Source organism: Mchenga conophoros, linkage group LG12, assembly GCF_057382185.1.
Source record: "Mchenga conophoros isolate Kocher_MC1m ecotype Shallow Benthic linkage group LG12, M_conophoros_male_GT1.1, whole genome shotgun sequence".
NCBI lineage: Eukaryota > Metazoa > Chordata > Actinopteri > Cichliformes > Cichlidae > Mchenga > Mchenga conophoros.
The window spans coordinates 34,119,480-34,140,372 of record NC_140537.1 but is presented as its reverse complement, the minus strand read 5'-3'; the positions used below and the strand labels follow the sequence as shown (position 1 = coordinate 34,140,372).

Below are 20,893 nucleotides of genomic sequence, written 5' to 3'. Positions count from 1 at the left end.
CTGTTTTTTCGCCATGTTAAAATGCAAAATAAATAACATTAACGTCTTTTAATAAGCTGTAGCTATAAAGTAAAATTAAAACACATGCAAAAATTAATGAACTGTGTAACGCTACGTATCTGCTAGCTTAAAGGAATGAGCTTTAACTAATTCTGAAGGAATGACCGCGATTAACCAGAATATCTGCCCGTCTTCGTAAAACGTTAAAAATTAAAGTGAGTTTAATTTTTAGAGTAAAGGTGTCTGTTACTCTATCTTTGCTTTAATAAAGATAGGAGACTGCAGTCTGTTTTGGGCGATAAACCTCATACTAGGAGTTTTACTGTGAAACTACTTACACGCAGGGAAACAGGAAATAAGAGGAACACAGGACGATCAGCTGACTTCAATGTTGACAAAGCAAGTTAACCGCCGGTGAGAAGCAAATGTTCTCGGTAATGGTCACATTGTTTTTTCCAGCTGAATTGTCCGATATTTTCTTCACGGATATCTCAGATGGTCTAACTTCTTCTTTTTTCTGATTCCGTCCTGGTGGTTTTTCGCTTTCTTCGACTGCTTTTCTAGCTTTTGTTCGGGGATTTTTAAATTACTTTCTGACATGTGATCATTGTCAAAGGTGAACAGAGGTAAAAACCAGGAAAGATTGCTACTACTGCTGTCGGTATGGACATCCAAGATGAGAGGAGAAGGCTGCTGGATGCCGAGGGTGGAGATCCAACAGGACTCATGTCTGAACAAGATGCTTATCTGAGGTCAGTGTAGCTCTACCACAGCAGATCATTTCAGAGGGTTTACGTATCATCTAAATATACAGAGTTATCTAGACCATGCAGATTATGTTTCCGACTTGTAGTTTTTACTCTCCCCTTGCTGTTTTAGGGAAACCAGTTTAATTACGGATATTATTGCTTTGTTTAGTTTTAACGGTGTAGCATAATTTATTGGTGTGTGTGTGTGTGTGTGTGTGTGTGTGTGTGTGTGTGTACTAAATTTAAAGATACTGAACAAGCAGTTGATCTTTGCTTAGCTTCTTTTTGCTTGCTTATTTGGAACCTGAAAGGGCCACAGAGGAGAATCTGGAGTTTGCTTGATAACAACTGTTTTATGTTGACCTAGACCAAAGTCAATGGCTACTAGAAGAATTACACAGATGAGTGACAAATTAAAGGAAAACACTGAGCCCTTCACCTCTGCATTGGGGGGATGTGGTATGCTGTCATGGATGGGTTTTTCAATACAATACAATATTCTTCTGAGTGATCGCCTTTATCCTACAGTGACACATTTCTGTCCTGCATGGAGAAGTTTGATGAGGATGAAAATGATGTAAACCATGTTGCTATGAACAAATATAGGGATTTTAGACTCGCATACATCATCAGCAGAGAGAGTGACTGAATATCTTTTGGAAAAACGTCACTACAATGAAGTAAAGCGAGTACATCAGCATTCTGAGAACTAGATTTTAGCATGTGATTTGATGCAGAGTTTCCTGCTTCAGAAAGCTTATACTGATCTACACTGCAGTAACAGTTGTAGGAGGGCCCCTTCCTGTCCCAACAGTACTGCCCACCATGGCTCAAAGAAAGGTCCATGAAGACATGTTTCCAACAGTCCAAGGGTGACTTGAACATATGGTCATGTGGTACACCACATACTGGTGTTGTAGCTGTAAAGTGGGGGGTGGGGGCAAAAAAGCTTTTATTTTTATATTCTTAAGTTTTAATAACATTAATGTAATTACATTTTTTATATATTAATGTAAATCTGCAAAATAATGTTACAAACCCTGAAAAAATTATCATTTAGTACACCCAATGCTCCCTTTAAACTCACTGGAGCTTACAGACAATCTCATGTCCTATTAAAGCTGCTTTATTCTTCCTGCATTCAGTCTAAAGCTGCAAAGTACTGTGCAGCACTGTGATCCTAGCTCTGCTTTTTCATTCTTAATCCGAGTTAATCACAGTCATATCTGCTAGTTTTTGTAATACTTGCTCTATTCTGTACTGGATTCCTATTGTTGCTGGTGCTCTCCCAGTTTAAATACAAATCAGTATTCTCTTGATTACAGTGTTCCTGACTGAACAGCCGTTAGAAATGATGCATGTCACCCATGCCATGATATTATAGGCTTAAAAGAAGAAGCAGAAATTATTCTCTCTTTTGTCCCTGAAGCATATTAATGAGGCTGAGCTTCTTTCTATCATATGTGAGACCTGACCTTTACCTCCTACACTCATCTGTGTTCCTCTTTCTCTCCATAGCAAAGTGAAGAATCGAAAGTTGTACCTTGCGACACTTGCCTCTGTTCTGGGTCCCATGAGCTTCGGGTTCGTGCTGGGATACAGCTCTCCCGCCATCCCCGAACTCACCAAGATTGAGGACTCTCGGCTGAGACTGGACGATAACCAGGCTTCCTGGTTTGGGGTATGATGACAGCCAGGCAATTTTAACAGCAGATTTGTGTGACATCTCATTTCATCCAACACATCCTGTAAAAAAGACACACAAGAAAGAGCCGGATGAAATTAAAATGTGTTCACTGTATGTTTAAAATTAATCATTTTAGCACATTTTAAGAGCTTCAATAATCATGGTCATAACAGTTTATGACATAAAACGGTGGAAGAGTCACTGAAGGAACAACTTAATATACTGATCAGCCACAACACTGAAGCCATGTGCCTAGTGGTTTGTAGGTTCCCTTCTTGGTAACCCAGTGGTAACATTTTGGCCGCCTCCATGTTTGTGTTTTGTTTTGTTGTTGTTTTTTTGGGGGGGGGGTTTGAGCCAGAAGTGACCACACTTGGACGAGAGGCTGCATTGTTTAGTCTAATTGTTTAAAATAATAGAAGCTGGCATCCATAACAGTCACAACTCTAACGCTAAGCCTTAGGACAATCACACCGTTGAGTAGCTATAAAAGAAGTCACCTCCTGTATAGTAGCTGATAAATGGGGAAACTAGCCATAGAGACCCCAAAAGGTTGATTCTTTTCATCCGGACGTAGCAATTTCAATGGGAGAATCTTTTCATCACTCCTTCAGTCTCAGCTGACTGCAGGTTTCCCCAACCTGCAGTCAGCTTTGTGTGTATACGTGTTAAAGGTAACATCTTCATGAATGGCAGTACCTAAGGTTTGCCTCCAGTATACTGTAATCTTCTTCTTCTTTTCACTGCTTCCTTTATGGGTTGCCACAGTAGTTCATCTGCCTCCATCTCACCCTATCACATCCTCTTCTGTCACATCAACCGTCTGCATGTTCTCCTTTACTATGTTCATGAATCTTCCTTATTTTTCTCCTGCCTGGGAGCCTAATCCTCAACATCATTTGCTCAGTTTATCTACTATCCCTCCTCTGCAAATGCCCAAATTATCGTAGCGTTGCCTCTTGAACTTTGTCTCCAAAACACTTAACCTGAGGTTTCCCACTGATGCACTCATTTCAAGTCCCGTCCACTGTAATGAGAGGATCTGTGTAATTTTTGCCCTTTTAATGTTGGGTATAAAGAGTATATGCACCCTTTAAAGCCAAGCTGTCTGTTTTAAAATACGTTGAAAGTATTTCACTTAAACATATGGTCATGTGTTACATGGCATACTGGTGTAAAGTTGGTCTATATACTGCAAGCGCCGGAGCTTTGGCCTTTTTCAAAATAGGCACTAATGCAAAATAGAAAATATAGTCCAGATGTTAACTCAACAGAAATAGTTAAACCCTGTTTAATTATTCTTTTAAAATAATAAAATTGATCAAATGCAACATAAAGTTCAAATAATCCATTAACGTTTATTGCTGACAATCTGTTCTGTGTTTCAGTCCATAGTGACGGTGGGAGCAGCGTTGGGCGGGCTGATTGGTGGCTGGATGGTGGAGAAGATTGGCAGGAAGGTCAGTCTGATGTTATGCGCGCTGCCATTTGTCTCCGGCTTCACCATCATCATCGCGGCGCAGAACGTGTGGATGTTTTACGTTGGCAGAATTCTGACAGGCCTCGCCAGCGGCATCACCTCGCTGGTTGTCCCGGTATGTCATTTAAAAGCAGATTAAAGGCCTCTTTAATATTTGACCCGGCATCTGTTGATGTGAAGATTAGACAGTTTGATTCCAGAAGAAAAAAATCCATCTCCAAAAAACTTGGTTGTTAGACAGTAAATTGAAATGTCAGGCAGAAAAAACAAGGTATGCTTTCATTTTGTGGGATTAAGAAGTAGCTGCACAGTATCACTTGAACACTGATTAAAAATTAGAGAGTATAATCTGACACATGGCCTTAAATGGTGTGAAAGCCAGACACCGAATGACCTGATGGGCGGCACCTACACTCAGTGAGATAAATAAGGATTGTTTTGAACAGTGAATCATGCAAAGCCATTGTAGAATAAAAATATGGAGCTAGAAATGAACAGAATAAGACCACCTTTGCTTCAATAACATAAATGATTGTTAGTGTGGATCAGTCCATTCAAACGCCAAACATTTGTTGGCTTTGGCTTCTCAAATGTGAATCATAAATGTGCTCTTAACTTTATATAAACAAAATTATATGTGTTTGCTTTATAAACCATTAAGAGAACAGTTCTGTATACTAAAGGTTTGAATTTTTGATGTTCTCCCTTGTCTCCCCTCAAACAGGTGTATATTTCTGAGATGGCACATGAAAAGGTCCGTGGGACTTTAGGCTCCTGTGTGCAGCTCATGGTGGTGATAGGCATCATGGGAGCTTATCTTGGAGGTATGAAACTGATGTTTAAAGTTTTTATGGCATCTTTAAAACTCCCTTTGCAAAGTCTACATGGCTACAAGAACTGCAGTGTCAGATACAAGAAAAAGTGTCAGATAACAACAACGTTTTACAACCTACAAATCATTGAAAGATGATGTAACAAATGTGGCATTCCCATGATCATCGTCATATATGATCCGATTCCTCTGCTGCCTCTTAGACAACAGCCTCACTGCTTGACCTGTGTGAAAATGGCTGCTTCTGGCTAATCTTGTTAGCTGTGTGCTGTGCATGATTTCCTAATAAAAGCTGGTATGTTTTGAGAGGTGGATTTGTCTCGTGGTGCTCTGGAGGTTAGTTGCTGTGCAAACACAGCAACTGTGTCACACTGCAGTCAAACAGCTGTTTGGTTGTGGGTAGATATGGTTTTTGAATTGTATCAAAGGTCTATCAGAGTTTGCAGTGATAACTTGCGGAATAACATCATGAGGTTAAAAATAGAATAATTTATTTATGAATCAGTTGATCAGTAAACTGGTTTAGAACCTGTTTCTCTGTGTGAGCCTTGTGACTGAATTTTGACGTGACCATAATCCCTCTGTGTGCCCCCCAAAGCTAAAATTACTCAAATAAATAAAAAAAAACTGAAACTCAGTTTTCTGCGTATCAATTTAGAGTGTGCGCTTGAGTTTTATAACTAATCAAAAAAAGACAAGCCCAAACCTCTTTTTATTCAACGCTCTGAACAAATGGTTCCTGTGCAAAAGGTGCTCTGTTCTCATTCTTGGCAGACTGGCTTAATCGAGAACTGTATTCACTAAAGTACTGAAAACATCGAAAGAGAGGCACACACACTCACACGCACACACTTGTTTTCAAGTGTGAAGACATTGAGACATGTCATTGACATAATGCTTTTCCTAGCTGCTTACCATAACCCTAACCATGAAAAATGAATACCTAACCCTCAGTCTAAACCTAACCACAACCTAACTGTAACCCTGACCCTAAAACCACATTATGAGCCTCAAAAATGCCTTCAGACTGGTGGGGACGGTCATTTTGTCCCCATAAGTGACTGTTGGTCCCCACAGGTATAGTAGCATCCCAATTTTCTGTCCTTACAAAGACGTCTAAACGTGTGTATACACACACACACAGTATTATGTTAACTGTGTATCATAGACAATCTGGTAACTTGGGTAACATTTGACAAATAGAACTTATGGATAAAGTTTGAGAAACAGGAAAATACTAAGGAATAAGGCAATTGTATAAGAATGCAGGAAAAACCTGAAGTAAAAAGCACGTGTTGGAACTGCGACATTTTACATTGGTCTATAGCAGGGGTGGGCAACTCCAGGCCTCGAGGGCCAGTGTCCTGCAGGTTTTAGATATCGCCCTGGGTCAACACACACACATCAAATGATTAGTTCATTACCAGGCCTCTGGAGAATTATAAGACATGTTGAGGAGGTAATTTAGCCATTTGAATCAGCTGTGTTGGATCAAGGACACATCTAAAACCTGCAGGACACCGGCCCTCGAGGCCTGGAGTTGCCCACCTCTGGTCTAGTCTCCAGGTTTGAAAAATAAAGCTAAACCTTTAATGCTTTTAATGGCCAGCAGGGGCTCACTACTCAGTTGCAAAGATAGCTTATTGCTCATTTGATTTATAACCTCAGTAAACAGGTTCCTAATTAGTTTATTGTATCAGTCACTAGCCTCCTCAAGTCTTCCTCAATATAACATGATGTTCATTGAATAAATTATTGTCTCATTAGCATACAGAAGGATCATAAGAGTACACATTAGGACAGGCTCACCTTAATATTGACACGTTGCTGCCCAGTGAGCATGCATTGCCTTTCTCACTTAAATCCGCCCCTCACTTGTAATGTTTGGTGTTAAACACTTAGATATGGGGGCAGTATAAATGCTAACCTTGAGGCTTCAGTAAAAACTAAAAGTGTCAGTTCAAATGGTTCTCACTGTTAAGACAAAGTTGTTTCAAAACAGCTGCATGGTTTGATGCGATGGATCACATCATGGAATTTGTTAAAAGGCCATATGAATCAAATTGTCTTTCATATGTACAAGAAATGTTGCTTATTTCTATTGAGGCTTTTTTTTTGTTTTGTTTTGTTTTGTTTTTTGGTAAAGGGGGAAATGTCTCTGTTAGACATTTTTTAACTCATTCAGTGATTTAGTGATTACCTGTTTGGCCAAAATTAACAACCTTCTCTGAGCACATATAACACTTTAGATGCCGATTTTGAAATATAATAAATATCCTTGTTCCTGTTATTGTAAAATTAAAATGAATGGCTTCTAAAACTTCTTTTCCACATCTCTTTAAACAAAAGATGAGGAATAGCTGTAGAAATGGCTCATCCTGAGTGTGTGTGAACCTGTCCTGCAGGTCTCTTTATGGACTGGCGTTGGTTGGCGATCTGCTGCTCTATCCCACCGACGCTGCTGATGGTCTTTATGTCCTTCATGCCTGAAACGCCCCGCTTCCTGCTGTCACAGGGCAAGCGAAGGGAGGCTGTGGAGTCACTGCGCTTCTTACGTGGACCAGACGCTCCTGTCGAATGGGAGTGCGCCCGCATTGAGGAAGCATGTGATGAGCAGGTGATATAAGACAAGAATTTCTGGCCACAGTGCCTTTGCCCTCCTCAATTGTAATTCAACCACTGTGGGAAAATGTTGGCAGTTTGGCTTGATGATTGACAACGTTATTCTGTTTTCCTCCTAGGGCTCTAAATTCCAGCTGTCTGACCTGAAGGATCCTGGTGTCTACAAGCCTCTGGTGATTGGCATCATGCTGATGATCTTCCAGCAGATGAGCGGGATCAACGCCATCATGTTCTATGCTGAGAATATATTTGAACAGGCACATTTTAAGGTAGCTCATTCACAGGCGCTACTGCTCTTTCTATCACTCACTAAACAAAGCAGATGAAGGAGCAGAAGAGCAAGACTTCACAGGACAGTGCTGGCACCTTTTTATCAAAAATGGATTTGTCGCGTTGCACTTTTCCCAAAAAGGCTTTTTTGGGAAATAGGAGTAGGGCTAAAAACAAAAGTCACAAGTTAGTGTAACAAAATGCGAAACATTTCAGTGAACACACTAATAGAAAGCTCTCCCCTTGGAGGTGAAAATTGAATTCAACAGCAAAATTATCAATTTACAAGTTTTCAGTGAAAACATAAATTCATTATAGACCTGTCTTTCTCGTTATTCTGCAGCAAAGTGACCTGGCGTCAGTGATCGTGGGTCTCATTCAGGTCGTCTTTACTGGAGTAGCAGCGCTTATCATGGACAAGGCTGGAAGGAAAGTCCTTCTCATTATCTCAGGTAGCCAGAATCTTTAAATGTAATTATTAACCATAATTCCTGAGATCTCTCTGTGACACCTCCTTGATTGTAATTTCATAACACAGGTGTTGCCATGGCCATCAGCACCACAGCATTTGGAGTTTACTTCTACCTGATGTCCTTACTTCCAGAACCCCATGGTGACCTGGCCTGGATGGCTCTGGCCAGCATAGCGGTGTTCATCACAGGTCAGTTTTCCAGCATATAAAAATGGGTCAATCAGCTCCACTTCAAGATGCAAAAATGATTTAGTCCTCACACCTTTTCCTTACCTTATACTTAATACAAATAACTTTGGATATTTAATGGCTTTGGCTATTCCATCACAAATTCAAAGATAAATTTGTCAGTCATCTGCAAAACATTTAATTAGGGCTGTGCGAAATGACCAAAATCTCATATCCTATATCCTAATATATCCTATATTTATCGTCCCAAACGACGATATTTATCACAAAAGTTTTACATTTTCTGTAAATTCTGTGAATCTCGGGCAACTTGCGTGAAGTGTTTTCAGCTGGGAGTGCTGTACCTGGAGTCGAGTGTTAAATAAGTTGAAACGGCCGCAATTTTCACAATTTTGTGAGTATTTATTACACGGCATGCTGAGGGTAAAAGCCTGTCCTAAGGTTTATGTTTTTAAGCACCCATCGGCTCTTTTTAGTTTCTCATCCGTAAACACTCCACATACAATTTCACCTGATTCAGTTTATTTTGAAAAATCTCAACAGGATCTTCAGCTTTTTTTGTGAAAGGTTTACGTGGAAAATAAACAAGCGGAAGGCGGAGCCACACGATGGTTTTACCGTCGTTGTTGCTAACGACAACGCAAACAAACAGTCGCTTGTCCGTCAGTAGTGTGGTTATTTTATATATAAGAGAAAGAGAGAACTTTAAGAAATCCTGGAGTGACCATCAAAACGATGAAAAACTATTTCCGTAAACAGTTTATTTTGCGACACCACGAAACAAGCGATAGCGTAAAATGAAACATTAGACGTTATATCGAACAGCCCTACATTTAATACTCCAAAACCCAAACAAATTAGTGCTGCTGATGGGGATTTTTTTTGTTAAACTTGTGGGTGTATTCCCCCAACAGACCATGCCACTTTAATAACTGTTGCTGTCCTGTTCAGGTTTTGCTCTCGGCTGGGGTCCGATCCCGTGGCTCGTCATGTCAGAGATCTTCCCAGTGAAAGTGAGGGGGGTTGCCAGCGCTGTCTGCGTCCTCACCAACTGGAGCATAGCATTCGTCGTCACCAAAAATTTCCAGGATATGATGGTGAGTGTTGAACAGAATACCAAATCTGTTAAAGATCCATAAAACCACATTTCAACCAGGATTGTAAACAGAAGTGAAATTTAATTAAACAGAAGTGAAATTTTATCTTACATCTGGGATCCTTTTTTTAGTGAACACATGAGCATACAGAATGTTTACTTAAGATGCCATAAAAAGACTTCACTGCAAATTTTGCACTTTGCAGCACCATCCGAGGGACAAAGTAGAGCCCTTTGCTGGGCTGGTTCTGGCACATAGGCCGCATGTTTACCACAAATGGTTCAATGGATGTGGAATAAGATCCTGTTGGAACAGTTAGCATAACGTAACTCACCAGAAAGTCAAAATGATGTCACACAGTAATCATTATTGTTTGTTATTATGGTTGTGATGAGATAGCAGAACACATTGGAAACACATCATCACTGACTTATGGCAAAATGTTGATGACTCGCCCCCATCAAACATAGTTTATTCCCAGAAAGCTTCCCTGCCAACACCAGACGAGCTGCAGAGAAGTGCATTCCTACTTAACGAGCATATTGAGGGAAGCATTTAGTCCAGTATACACATAGTTGTTGTAACGGCCCTAATTTGCCATCAGTCATAACAGACTTAACTGGCCATTTATGCTCACCATTGTTGCTCTCACAAATGCTGCATGACTCCTGACTTAGTCAGGCTGGAAAAATGAGTGTTTGAAAAGCTTAATGTCTATTGCTGTTTCAGTGATGGGTCAGTACAGGCACATTGAGATAACCAGGGTACAAAGGCGAAAAGCTGTAACAGCTGGAGCAAAAAAAGATGAGATTTTGTGGAGAAAACTTTCAAACCACCATAATTATTTTGTTTCCTCTTTGGACTTGTTCTAGTATAATTTTTTTTCCGCTGAGTTGCAAAACATGTTGTTTACGAGAAGACTTCACCACGTCCAGTGTGCCACAAGCACTCTTATGAATAGTTATGGGTCTGATGTCACATTTAGACTGAGCAGTGACCAACATGCCAACCATAACAGCAGCTTAAGTAGTCAGTAGTCACTCCATAGCCTGCTTAGGTTCGCTGTATTGTCTCAAAGCGCTGTCACTTTTAGATTGGATATTCTCAGCTCAAAGGATAATGGGTTTCATTTTTTTGTACAGGATTATAGTTTTGTTTATTTTTTTTAACCATCTGTATTTGTGAATTTAAAAAACAAAGTTTACTCTACACCAACATCTAGATTACTGTACAGCGATATCTTTGTATAACTTCCTCCTGGAGGTCAAAAAACTGCATGTTACATTAATTGGTCATTCTAAATTGGCTTTGGATGTTGGATTGTGTAGCTGTCTGTCTCATTGCTGAAGGCCACCTCTGCTACCTGGAGAAGCCTCTCCAACATACTGAGGATGGAAAAATAACAGTTAAATCCATATGAGTGACAATTTGTGAAGCTGTGAAAACATATTTTGATGCAGGGATGAAAATTTGAATTGAATTTGCGCTGCAGTCGGGATATTTTGAGTGTTTTTGACATAGTTCTCTGTGGCCTTTCCCCCCTCTCTCTCTCTCGCTCGCTCTCTCTTGCTCCCCCCCCCCGATACCTATTTGCCTTGCAGAATCTTCTAACCAGTGCAGGAACTTTCTGGCTATTTGCTTCTATGTGCATCCTGAATGTCATCTTCACCATGGTCTTCGTCCCAGAAACCAAGGGCAAGACACTGGAGCAAATCGAAGCAACTTTCAGAGGGATGTCAGGTCCCTGAAGATGCCACATGTAAAGACTAAAAGACAAAACTGCTCATTTCTGAACTCACTGCTCTACCTGGGGCACTGTGTGGGTATTCTTTGTTGTTGTTATTATTAACACTTTATCACCTTTGGATATTACAGAAACTGCTGAAAGAAGTAATCCTTCGTGAAGGTTATGATTTTCAGTATTTGTGTACGAGGCATTGATTTGTCTGTTGTTCATGATGCCATTGAACTGTAATGCATCAGTAAGGTTCTGCCAAATTTGAGCTGTTTTCATGTGAAATCTGTCCAGAATCCTTTAATGTAAGATAATCTGATAAGGCAATTAAGTGCAGTCCTTTCAGTTTTGTGATACTGACAGTCTACAGAGGGGACCAGATTCAGGCTAAAGGGGGGCTGACTCTATACTGCCCCCAGGTGTACTCTTTCTTGCAGTTCTGATCAGTAAAGACAATTTTGGCAAGTTTTCCTCAGGACAGCAGTTTAGCATGAAGTTGGAAAACACTGAGGGTTGTAGTAATGGACTCCAGTGTTGCCTTCCCTATAAAATGAAATGCCAAAAATACATATAAGCTACTGTTTTTCCCTCTGTTTGTTTAAACAGAGCTTCTAAATTGAGCAGGCAGACACGTGCAGTGACTTCTTCCGGGTCATTTACATTTTTTTTCCGTTGCTGGATAAGAATATTTCCTATTGTTCTGACTCTTTTTAAGGACTCTAGCAAAAGACAGAACAAAAGTGTAACATTTTGGTAGAAGTGAGTAAGCTGTTTACACTAATTTACACCATCAGGGAAGATTTATGTGATGGCATTGTTCTTTTGGGGGGTTTTTTTAGCTGTGAACTGTAAAAATGTGTTTTTTCTTTAAAGTTTTATAATCATTTTTCTTTTGGGATACACTTGAAAAATGTTTTAAACACACATTATATGACTTATACACCCTTGAGGTTATGATAATAGTCACGTAAGTCACATTGTGAAGTAGTGAGTTATGTTAATTAAATATCACCTTTTCTTAAACATATTGTTTTTGTTGATCACTCTACTGGAAAAGAATAATAATCATGTTGTTGTTGTTTTTTTTTATTTAGTTTGTGATCAATAAAGATGTTTCTATTGTGTCTGTGTATTCTTTACAAATTCATTGTGAATTTCACCTGAACAGAATAAAGTCATGGTTATTTCCCTAGTTTCTCCTCTATGACTCTGGTATGACACAGAATTATTACCTACACTCGTAACATTTTTTGATGAAACATCTAAGTTCCAGGTGATAAATGTTTCAATCTTATCATAAAGACCCCTTAAGATGTTTTTGACTGCCACTTAACGGTAACATTAACAAGTAGGAAATTTAAGTCACTTTAAGTGTTGTTGTTGGTGCCAGGTCTTAAAGATGCCACTGATTGCATGTAGCTGGATCCTGGCAGAAATTAGGTTCTGAGGTAGCCCAACCTTCCTCGGGATGTATACACATTGTTGAGCCTTGCCAGTGACAGTAAAGATGTGAGTGGTCCAGGTCAGGTACTCTGAGAGGTGGACAGAGACAAATTTAATCTCCACATCCTGACCACTGATTTATATTTGGGGGGTGGGTCTGTTCTCTTGGACCTTCAGGAATCCACTACTATGTTATTTGTCAATTGGCGCTCTCTCATCATTGTTGGTAATCAGCCCCATGCCTGTTGTGTATCTGGTGAATTTGAGCCACATACACCTGGGGTTGTTGTTCAAATCACCTTCTATCATCAGCCTTAATACAATGGTTGAGACTAGTAACTCAAATAACCACTCATTATGACCAAGGTAAGCAGAAGAGGATCTCTGAATGTACAGATGACCATACCCGGTGTCATTCCTGTCAGGTAAAAACCATAAACTGAGGCTGAGTATTCATTTCTGCTTCAATATTCAAATTACAGATTCAGCATTTGGCATAAATAACATATATGCATGGCTCCATCCTCTATGCATACATACTTGTTTCAACAATTTAAGCTGCTGCTGGTATAATGTGAGAGGTTACTTTTGTGCAAAATTTGGGACCCTCCTGAGTCTACTTGGCCTACTCAGTCTACCTGTGTATTGTTGACCATATGCATCCTTTTACACATTTTCGCAAAAGCAAAGACTGTGATAAGGATGTGTGCAGTTTTTTGTTTGCTTGTTTTACCTTTCTGCTTAATTTTTCTGCAAATTTCAGTGACTTGAAATAAAGGACAAAGTTTTGTATAAACACACTGTAAACAGGATTAGATTGCCACCACACAAGCATCCAAAACAATATCTGAATTTTATTATATTTGTTTTTCCAGCTCTAAGGGGTGAAGCAAAAACAAATTAGAAGTTGGCCAGAAACTTCTCAGCTCCAATATAAAAACATATTTTAACTGTTCTTAGTGTATGTTTAATGTTTTATTTTCAAGAATATTTAAAAGACATTTTAAATTGTGCTAAATTGTCGAAAAGAAACTCCGAGTTTGCGCACTAATCTGCCATTTGGCCTTTCAAAATAAAAGCCGCGTCAGATCCAATCGACACAAACGGTGTGAATTTGAGTTGATTTTCGGGTTTAACATTTGAGTATTTGCACTCGAAAAAATTAATAAGTAAAAAATCACAAATAATTATCTTTTGGTAGTTGTCTTCTATTTTAACTCTCCCCGTGGGTGTATTATGATATGTTGCCTGCACCCTCTTCCTGTCCGCGGTCAAAACTTACGGAAACACTTCCTGAGCTGCCTGGTGTTCGCCCGTTTGTCATCCGGGGCCGCCTGTCTGTTGCTGTCCGTTGGTCGACTCGGGGACTCGGGGATGCTGCGAGATGGGAGTTGAATCGCGCAATCAACAAAGTGTCGGACGGAGTTTGAGACAATAGGAGGGAGCTTTTCGTTAGTTTTCCCATGAACCGAAAGTGAGCGCTGGATGGATTTTTGTTTCGAAGGGATTTAAAATAAAATACCCGGGGTGAAAATGAAGCTGCTGAAGCCGAGCTGGGTGAGCCACAACGGTAAGCTTGTGCAGGAATCTGTTGGATCAAGTTGGGCTTTTGTTGTCGGAGGGGGGCGACTTGATAAGGACGCATGATGATGATGATGGTTATGGTGCTGGTGCACACTTGTTTGACTTGTTAGTCACTTAAAAGTCACTCACATGTTAAATCTAAGCCAACGTTTGGGCACTTGCATTTGGTGTTTGTGCCGTTGTCAGTGTCTCTGTGCTCAAAGTATATTTGTTTGCTAACCTTAGCTAGCTAGCTAGTTAGCCCCCCCGGCTAGTTCTGGTGTCCTGACGTTAGCTAACTTACCTGGCAGATGACCCGTGTCGAAGTTACTGCCTCGCAGTGACTTTTTGGGGTCAGATTTACTCACATCCCGTGGGATTTTTAACATTTTATTTGTGTGACGGCTTCACAGAAAGCTTAAAAAATAAACAAGTGTCTGCTGGGATAATTTTTAAGCTGTCAGTTTGGAAAGTTAACCGCCAGGGAAATGGCCTGAATTTAGGGTGCAGCTAACGACTGTTGTTAGTAGAGCACATTTTGCCCGTGAAATATTTGACATTTGGAAGACTCCAACAAAATTGCACAACAGCATCAATATAGAATAAAACCAAATGTATTAAATGTATAATTATATTAGCAGATGGATTCCAGCTGCTGATATGTTTACAAAGAAAACTGAGGAAATAATACTTTGTTTTTTTGTTTGTTTGTTTGTTTTTTAATTCAGCACTCAACGGGAGTTTCTTTGTAATCTTTAGACATTGATTTTTGGGTGCATACAGAGTGCACGGTTAGGTATGAACTTCAGCTTTAGTCACGTAGTACACAGTACTGTATCTTTTATAAATATCACTTTAAGTAATGAGAAGCTTGTAATAAGTCACAGTTTTTTATTGTACAGTAGCTTTTTTCAAATATATTCTAGCAATTATAACCTTATTTCAAATTGTGGTTTCTTAGGCAAAAAAGGCACCGAGTGTTAAGTAAGGGTGTATTGCATAGACTGTACACAGAAGGATGGATATGCCACACACTGGTTCTGTTCTGAAGCCTCACTATTAGTTCTTCGAAGAAGCTCAATGCATTGGCTTGACCATATCTGAATTAACAAGATAATTATCTAAAGAAAAAAAATTATCCCCAAGAGCCTCTATTGACTCGAACTTCGAGGAACAGCAATGACCCTGCTGCTTACTTTAATGTAATTTGGATTTCACTTTGAAATATAGGAAGATACTGCCATATTTGTCTCTTGTATTTAATTGCTCATTTCATTCAACTGATCCTAAAGAAACAGTGTGTGCATAACTTCACAGCAAGTCACATTATTTTTTTAGCTAAAAATAAAAAAGTATAAATTACATAGAAACAAGCTAATGATGATGTTTTTGAAATACTGTGTAATGTATAGGGATGGGTATCGTTTAGGTTTTATCCGGTACCGGTGCCAAACCGGTACTTTTGAAATGGTGCCGGTGCTTAAACCGGTGCTTAAAGAATGGAGAACGCAAAATTGGTCCAAAAACCTCTCATGTTCAGCTGTTTTTTTTGTAAAAAGATAACAATGTTAGCCTTTTCTGCAGCTATGGGGCATATATGGTATCACTCTTGGCTGGAAGCAGTGCTTAAAAAAAAACATAAACTTTGTCCAAAAACCTCTCATGTTTAACTGTTTTCCACTTTTTCTTTGGTCATTTTAGCCTTTTTGGCCAGGGTGAAGGGAGTATCTGCCATCAAACAAGAAGACAGCTGCATGTAGCTATGATGATGTTTGCTAGTTCACCTTACCTGCATTAATGTAATAACGTGGTTAGCCTACTCAACGTAAATTACACACGAACAACATTAAGCTACTCACGCAGAGAAGAACGGCTGCTGCTGCCATCATCATCCGTCATCATTTCTGCTACACTGGCAGGGCTAGGGGCCAGGACTCTCCTCTTCGTGTTTTTGGGGGATGTTGCTAACTCCGGGTCCGATAACAGGCACCACACCCGCAGTAGATGTGCTCGGTGTGAGGTCTCACAGCAAGCTATCAAATACGGCGCATTTCTCGGCTTTTAAAAAAAACGCTATGCGTCGCCAGGTGTTTCATCAGATTCGAGGTGTTACCTCCTTTGCACAGTATCACAGTATCAGCTTAAAGCACTTGTTACAGGCTGCTGAGTTTGCATATTTTGCTGTGAAGTACAGCCAGACTTTTGACCGCTTCGCCTTGGGCATTTTTAATCTGTAGCTCTGCTCTAAAAGAACGTACGTACCTGGCCCCGCCTACTATCCTCGGAAACGTAAAATGATTGGCTAGAATCTAAAGTGTATCACAGCTCAGGAAAATAAAGCACCGAAATGTGCGCTGCTTTTCGGTCTGGTTATGTCAGAACCGGTGCCATCGTGGCACCGGATACCGGTACCCATCCCTAGTAATGTATTTCCATGGCTTAAAGGAAGAGTTAGGGAATTAGGTTATACTACCAAAGAGATTTTGGAGGATTTACCAGAAAGGTTTCCTTTCAGGAAAATCCTCGAGTGCATGTCGATTGTAAACCTGACAAGACACTGAAATACAGTCTCGGGTGTGGGCATGTACTAACATACTTGTGGAAAATCACAGAACAGTTGAGTAACTTTCCATAAGGCAGACTAAACAAAGCCTGGTAAAAAACAAACAGCTGAGGTCAATGCCATGTTCCTGTGTTATGTTGAAATGTGTCCAACATGCAGTGTGCTTGGAAAGTTTTCATTTACATGCTTTTTTGCATTTCAGGCGGATCTGTGCACAATACTTTGCAGCAACAAAGCAAAATAAGATTCAATGATGCAAAAAACCATCAATGTATTTTCACTTAAACAAGCAGCTGTTTTTTATGTGCATTAAAATTATATAAAAATTTAACAGTGCAAATGCAAATTCCTTGCTGACAGTTTAACCAAAAGGCATTTCCAGTGGAAATTGGCCGACATATCCTCAACATAACCATGTAGAATATCTACAAAACTTAAAAAGAGGTTATACACACACAATACGGTAATATTATGTTGAAGCACAGTATGTATCACTCCACGAGGCTCCTGCCTACGATAGCCGTAATGCTCTGACAATCCATCAAGCGGTGCGGCTTCGTAGCTTAGCAAAGTTGTACTAAAACATTTGACAGATTTTCGAGCGCCGTGTACCACATACAATCATTTCGAGGTCAGTAAACACAACCAGAATTCATACATAAGGCACACGGGATTATAAGGGGCACTGTAGATTTTTCAAAAAAACACAGTAATAACGACGGCCTGCTAGCATGCTCTACCAAAAATAGTGCTTTGTTTTGTATCTGACGGACGAAAGCTAAACCAGTTCCACACCACTGAAGTTGCAGCATTTTTACAAACCAATACTGGTTCATCTTTTTCATTCAATGATCCGCTTTTGCCCTTCTCATTCTCCGTCGCCGCCATGCTTTTTCCACCATGTGCATATGAAAACAAAGGCACTGTGAATGCACGTTTTACTAGAGCAGGGCGATATGGCCAAAAATATTTATCACGATATATATTTTAAAATTTGCGATAACGATATAACTGACGATATAATTGATGCGAGACAAAATACAACTCCACAACATTACTAGCGCAAAAAGACAACCTTCCATTTATTTTCACTTAAACAAGAAGCTGGTTTTTATGTACATTAAAGCTTTATAAAAATTTAACAGTGCAAATGCAAATTCCTTGCTGAAAGTTTAACCAAAAGGCATTTCCAGTAGAAATGGGCTGACATATCCTGAGCATAACCATGTATAATATCCACTGAAGTAAAAAAGAGGTGCTTTGCAACATTAAACTGCAGTGTGCAGTACGTATTTTTCGGACCATAAGGTGCACGGGATTATAAGGCACATTAAGCGAAACAAAGCAGTCAGATAAATCAAACTTTATTAAACTCATTCTTAGAGCTGGGCGATATGAGATTTTTTCATATCACGATATGTTTTTTTCATTTCAGGCGATAACGATATCTATCACGATATAAGCCAAATAACTTGTAAGAATTTGTAAGATTTAAATGTGCTGTTGCTCACAAGTAAAATGTGAAATAATCAGCAGCTTGTTTTTATTTAAATATTTATTTCCCATAATAAGTTCAACAGGGTAGATGTACTTAAGGAACATGAGACTTTTTCAGATAAATAAAGGCAAATATTGCAAACTACACAAAAGGCAGCCGCTAAAGCGTTTAAGTTTCAAAATAGAACAAACGAAACAGACTAAATTGTCAATTCCACTTAGAAACAAAATATTAATTCTAAAAATAAATCTTAGTTTGTTTTACAGAAGAACAGACAAAACTGACTAACTTTTGTCAATATCAAATAAACTGAGAACTAAAAGGAAATTCTCAATCTCTCCTTGTTGTATAGCTGAGCTTTTCAAACAGTTTTAACAGTTACTTTAGTCTGACAAAAGCCGAATGACGAATTAGCGCTTCCAGTCAGAGACTGAGGCTACGTCCACACGTACACGGGTATTTTTGAAAACGGAGATTTTCCGTTTTCGTTTTAAAAAATAATCTCGTCCACACATAAAGGCAGAAATGAAGGAAAACGCTGCTATGAACATGCCAAAGCGGCAGGTGGCGCTAGATTCCTAACCGTGCAGAAATGTTGGCCAATCAGAAGTCTAGAAGCCTCGGTGGGAAAAAGTAAACAAAGCTGGGGCATAGAAGCAGAACCGAGTCGTGTGTGTGGAGGGACAGTAACTGTGTGTATATGTAAGCATTTAAACACTGCAGAGAGTAGAATTAACAGTAACAGTATTGTAGAAATTCATTTAACTGAAACAATAACGTGGCGCACAGTGTGACGCATGCACCAGTTTATTGTATTTCCAGACTTGTTTTCGGCACAATTTACAGTGCACGCTACTCTGTTTTTTGTCAGACTTGAAATAGCCGAAATACCTTCACACTACGGAACTTCTATGGCTCTTCCGTTCGACAATCTCTCCGGCATTGGAACCATCATCTGTTTTCTCTTCGGTCACACTCGGTTGATTTTTCTAGTCGGCACACTCATTTCCTCCATTACCCGCTGGCTGCTTCCCAAACAAACACACGTGTGGCTTGGCACTTGTGCTGTAGGTAACAAGTCACGTGACGTGACGCTGCGGCTGTGATTGGTTCAGCTCTGCGCTACTTAATTTGGATTGGCTGACCTTTTTTTTTTTTTTTTTTTTTTTTTAAGAGGACAAGAGCGGCGAGGTCTATCGCGATAGCTTAATTTCTCTATCGAGTAAAAGTTATATCGCGATACATATCGTTATCGTTCTATCGCCCAGCTCTACTCATTCTTCTTGCTTCCTCCACTTCTGTACCATTGATTCATTAATGTTGAATTCTCTGGCAGCTGCTTTATTCCCATGTTGTTGCAGTATATTAATGACTAACCTTGTATTGTGGATGGATTATCTCAGTTGTTCTCCTGACTGAAGTTTGCTCCGTTTACAGCATCCTGCCATGCGATTGCATTTGTCTCTAACTATCAGGAACTTTAGCGTTAACTTTTATAAGTGGAAAAGTGTTAAGTGTTCTCCTCCAGCTTCACTGTTTATGTTATGCTAACATAGCTGTGTCGCTAGCGATCACGTAGCACATCATTATGTACCAGCTAGCCCAACTTCAGTAACCCTACAAACGTCACTGCTGTTTAGTTTCCTGTCTTCATTTATGTTGGAAGTGATAGCAGAGCTGTACGTTTGAATTTTTTCAGAAATCTCTCAGTCAGAACATGCTATATCATGCTTGGGTAACTAGCGAAACTAGCGAGCTAACTTCCGCTAGCTTCCTGCTAACTTCTAACTCCGTTAAATGTAATAAATTTTGTTTTCATGGATGCCTGGAAGTCAAACTTCATAGTTACACCTGGTAAAGCAGCAATGCTGATCGTTTTATTAAAGATGAAAGAATTTAGACAGTTTTTAACTCTCAGTGATGCTGCAGTGTTCGTTTGACCTGAAGCATACGGCGTTTAGGACCCAGATTACTCCCAGATTTAAGAGCATCTTAGTCTGACAATGATAACGACGGCCGCTTGCATGTTCTGCAAAAAAATGTGCTTTGTCGTGTATCTGACGGACAAACACCAAACCAGTTCCACATCACTGAAGTTGCACCTTTTTTACAAACCAATTCTGGTTCATCTGTTTCACTCAACAATCGGCCATGTGCGTATGAAAACAAAGGCACTGCGCATGCGCGTTTTACTCATATTCTATCGCGATATTTCATTTTCCTATCGTTGCCTAACATTATACCGGTATTACCGTGAACGGTATGATATGGCCCAGCCCTAGCCTCCATAACTTAAAATATAAGAAGTTTGCCGTGATCAGCAGTCTTCTTAGAGCTGCCTACCCAACCAAACTGAGTAACTGAGGATGAAAGGCCTTTGTCAGACCAGATATTCAAGAGCCCAGCTGTCACAATCAATTAGGATCTAGATTTCCTTTGTAGAGCTTGCAGGGTACTAATCAGGCCTCTGGGGTGAAGTGTCAATTAACCAGCAACCATAGACGCCATTAGTTTTTAAAGGTAATCAGAAGTCATCTCATTAGTGCCATCACTACAACATGGTGTGGTGCAGCATCATGCTGTGGGCATATTAGTGAGACAATTTAGGAGAGAGTGTAGCAGTGTTAAGCTTCAGATGTCAACCCAAAGCATATCGCCAAGAAAGTATTTCCAGGAAGTCGTTGTTATCAGAT

General features: G+C 39.8%; 2 protein-coding genes and 1 long non-coding RNA gene across 4 annotated transcripts in view; 2 read left to right on the top strand and 1 right to left on the bottom strand.

The window, feature by feature from the left end:
- The first annotated feature begins 38 nt into the window (after positions 1 to 38).
- On the top strand, positions 39 to 12,321 carry slc2a8 (solute carrier family 2 member 8). 2 transcript variants are annotated; one of them, XM_085295456.1, is made up of 12 exons: positions 39 to 215; positions 345 to 414; positions 617 to 752; positions 2,268 to 2,430; positions 3,825 to 4,031; positions 4,641 to 4,740; positions 7,154 to 7,365; positions 7,490 to 7,639; positions 7,984 to 8,092; positions 8,179 to 8,301; positions 9,253 to 9,398; positions 11,000 to 12,321. In XM_085295456.1, the coding sequence occupies exons 3-12, from the start codon at positions 664 to 666 to the stop codon at positions 11,144 to 11,146; spliced, it is 1,446 nt and encodes a 481-aa protein (XP_085151582.1). In that variant the 5' UTR covers positions 39 to 215; positions 345 to 414; positions 617 to 663; the 3' UTR covers positions 11,147 to 12,321. The 2 variants fall into 2 exon arrangements, with proteins under 2 accessions (XP_085151582.1, XP_085151581.1); XM_085295455.1 differs by having other exon boundaries at positions 345 to 434.
- LOC146563078 (uncharacterized) lies at positions 9,114 to 14,082 on the bottom strand. The gene is made up of 2 exons (XR_014894711.1): positions 13,859 to 14,082; positions 9,114 to 9,423 (listed from the first exon to the last, which is right to left on the bottom strand). It is a non-coding gene; the product is annotated as an uncharacterized LOC146563078 (long non-coding RNA).
- Positions 13,857 to 20,893, top strand: part of hira (histone cell cycle regulator a) — a 25,579-nt gene continuing 18,542 nt past the window's right edge. The window contains exon 1 of the mRNA XM_085295445.1: positions 13,857 to 14,146. Within this exon, the coding sequence (XP_085151571.1) occupies positions 14,110 to 14,146 (37 nt within the window). The 5' untranslated portion in view covers positions 13,857 to 14,109. The remainder of the gene's footprint in view (positions 14,147 to 20,893) is intronic.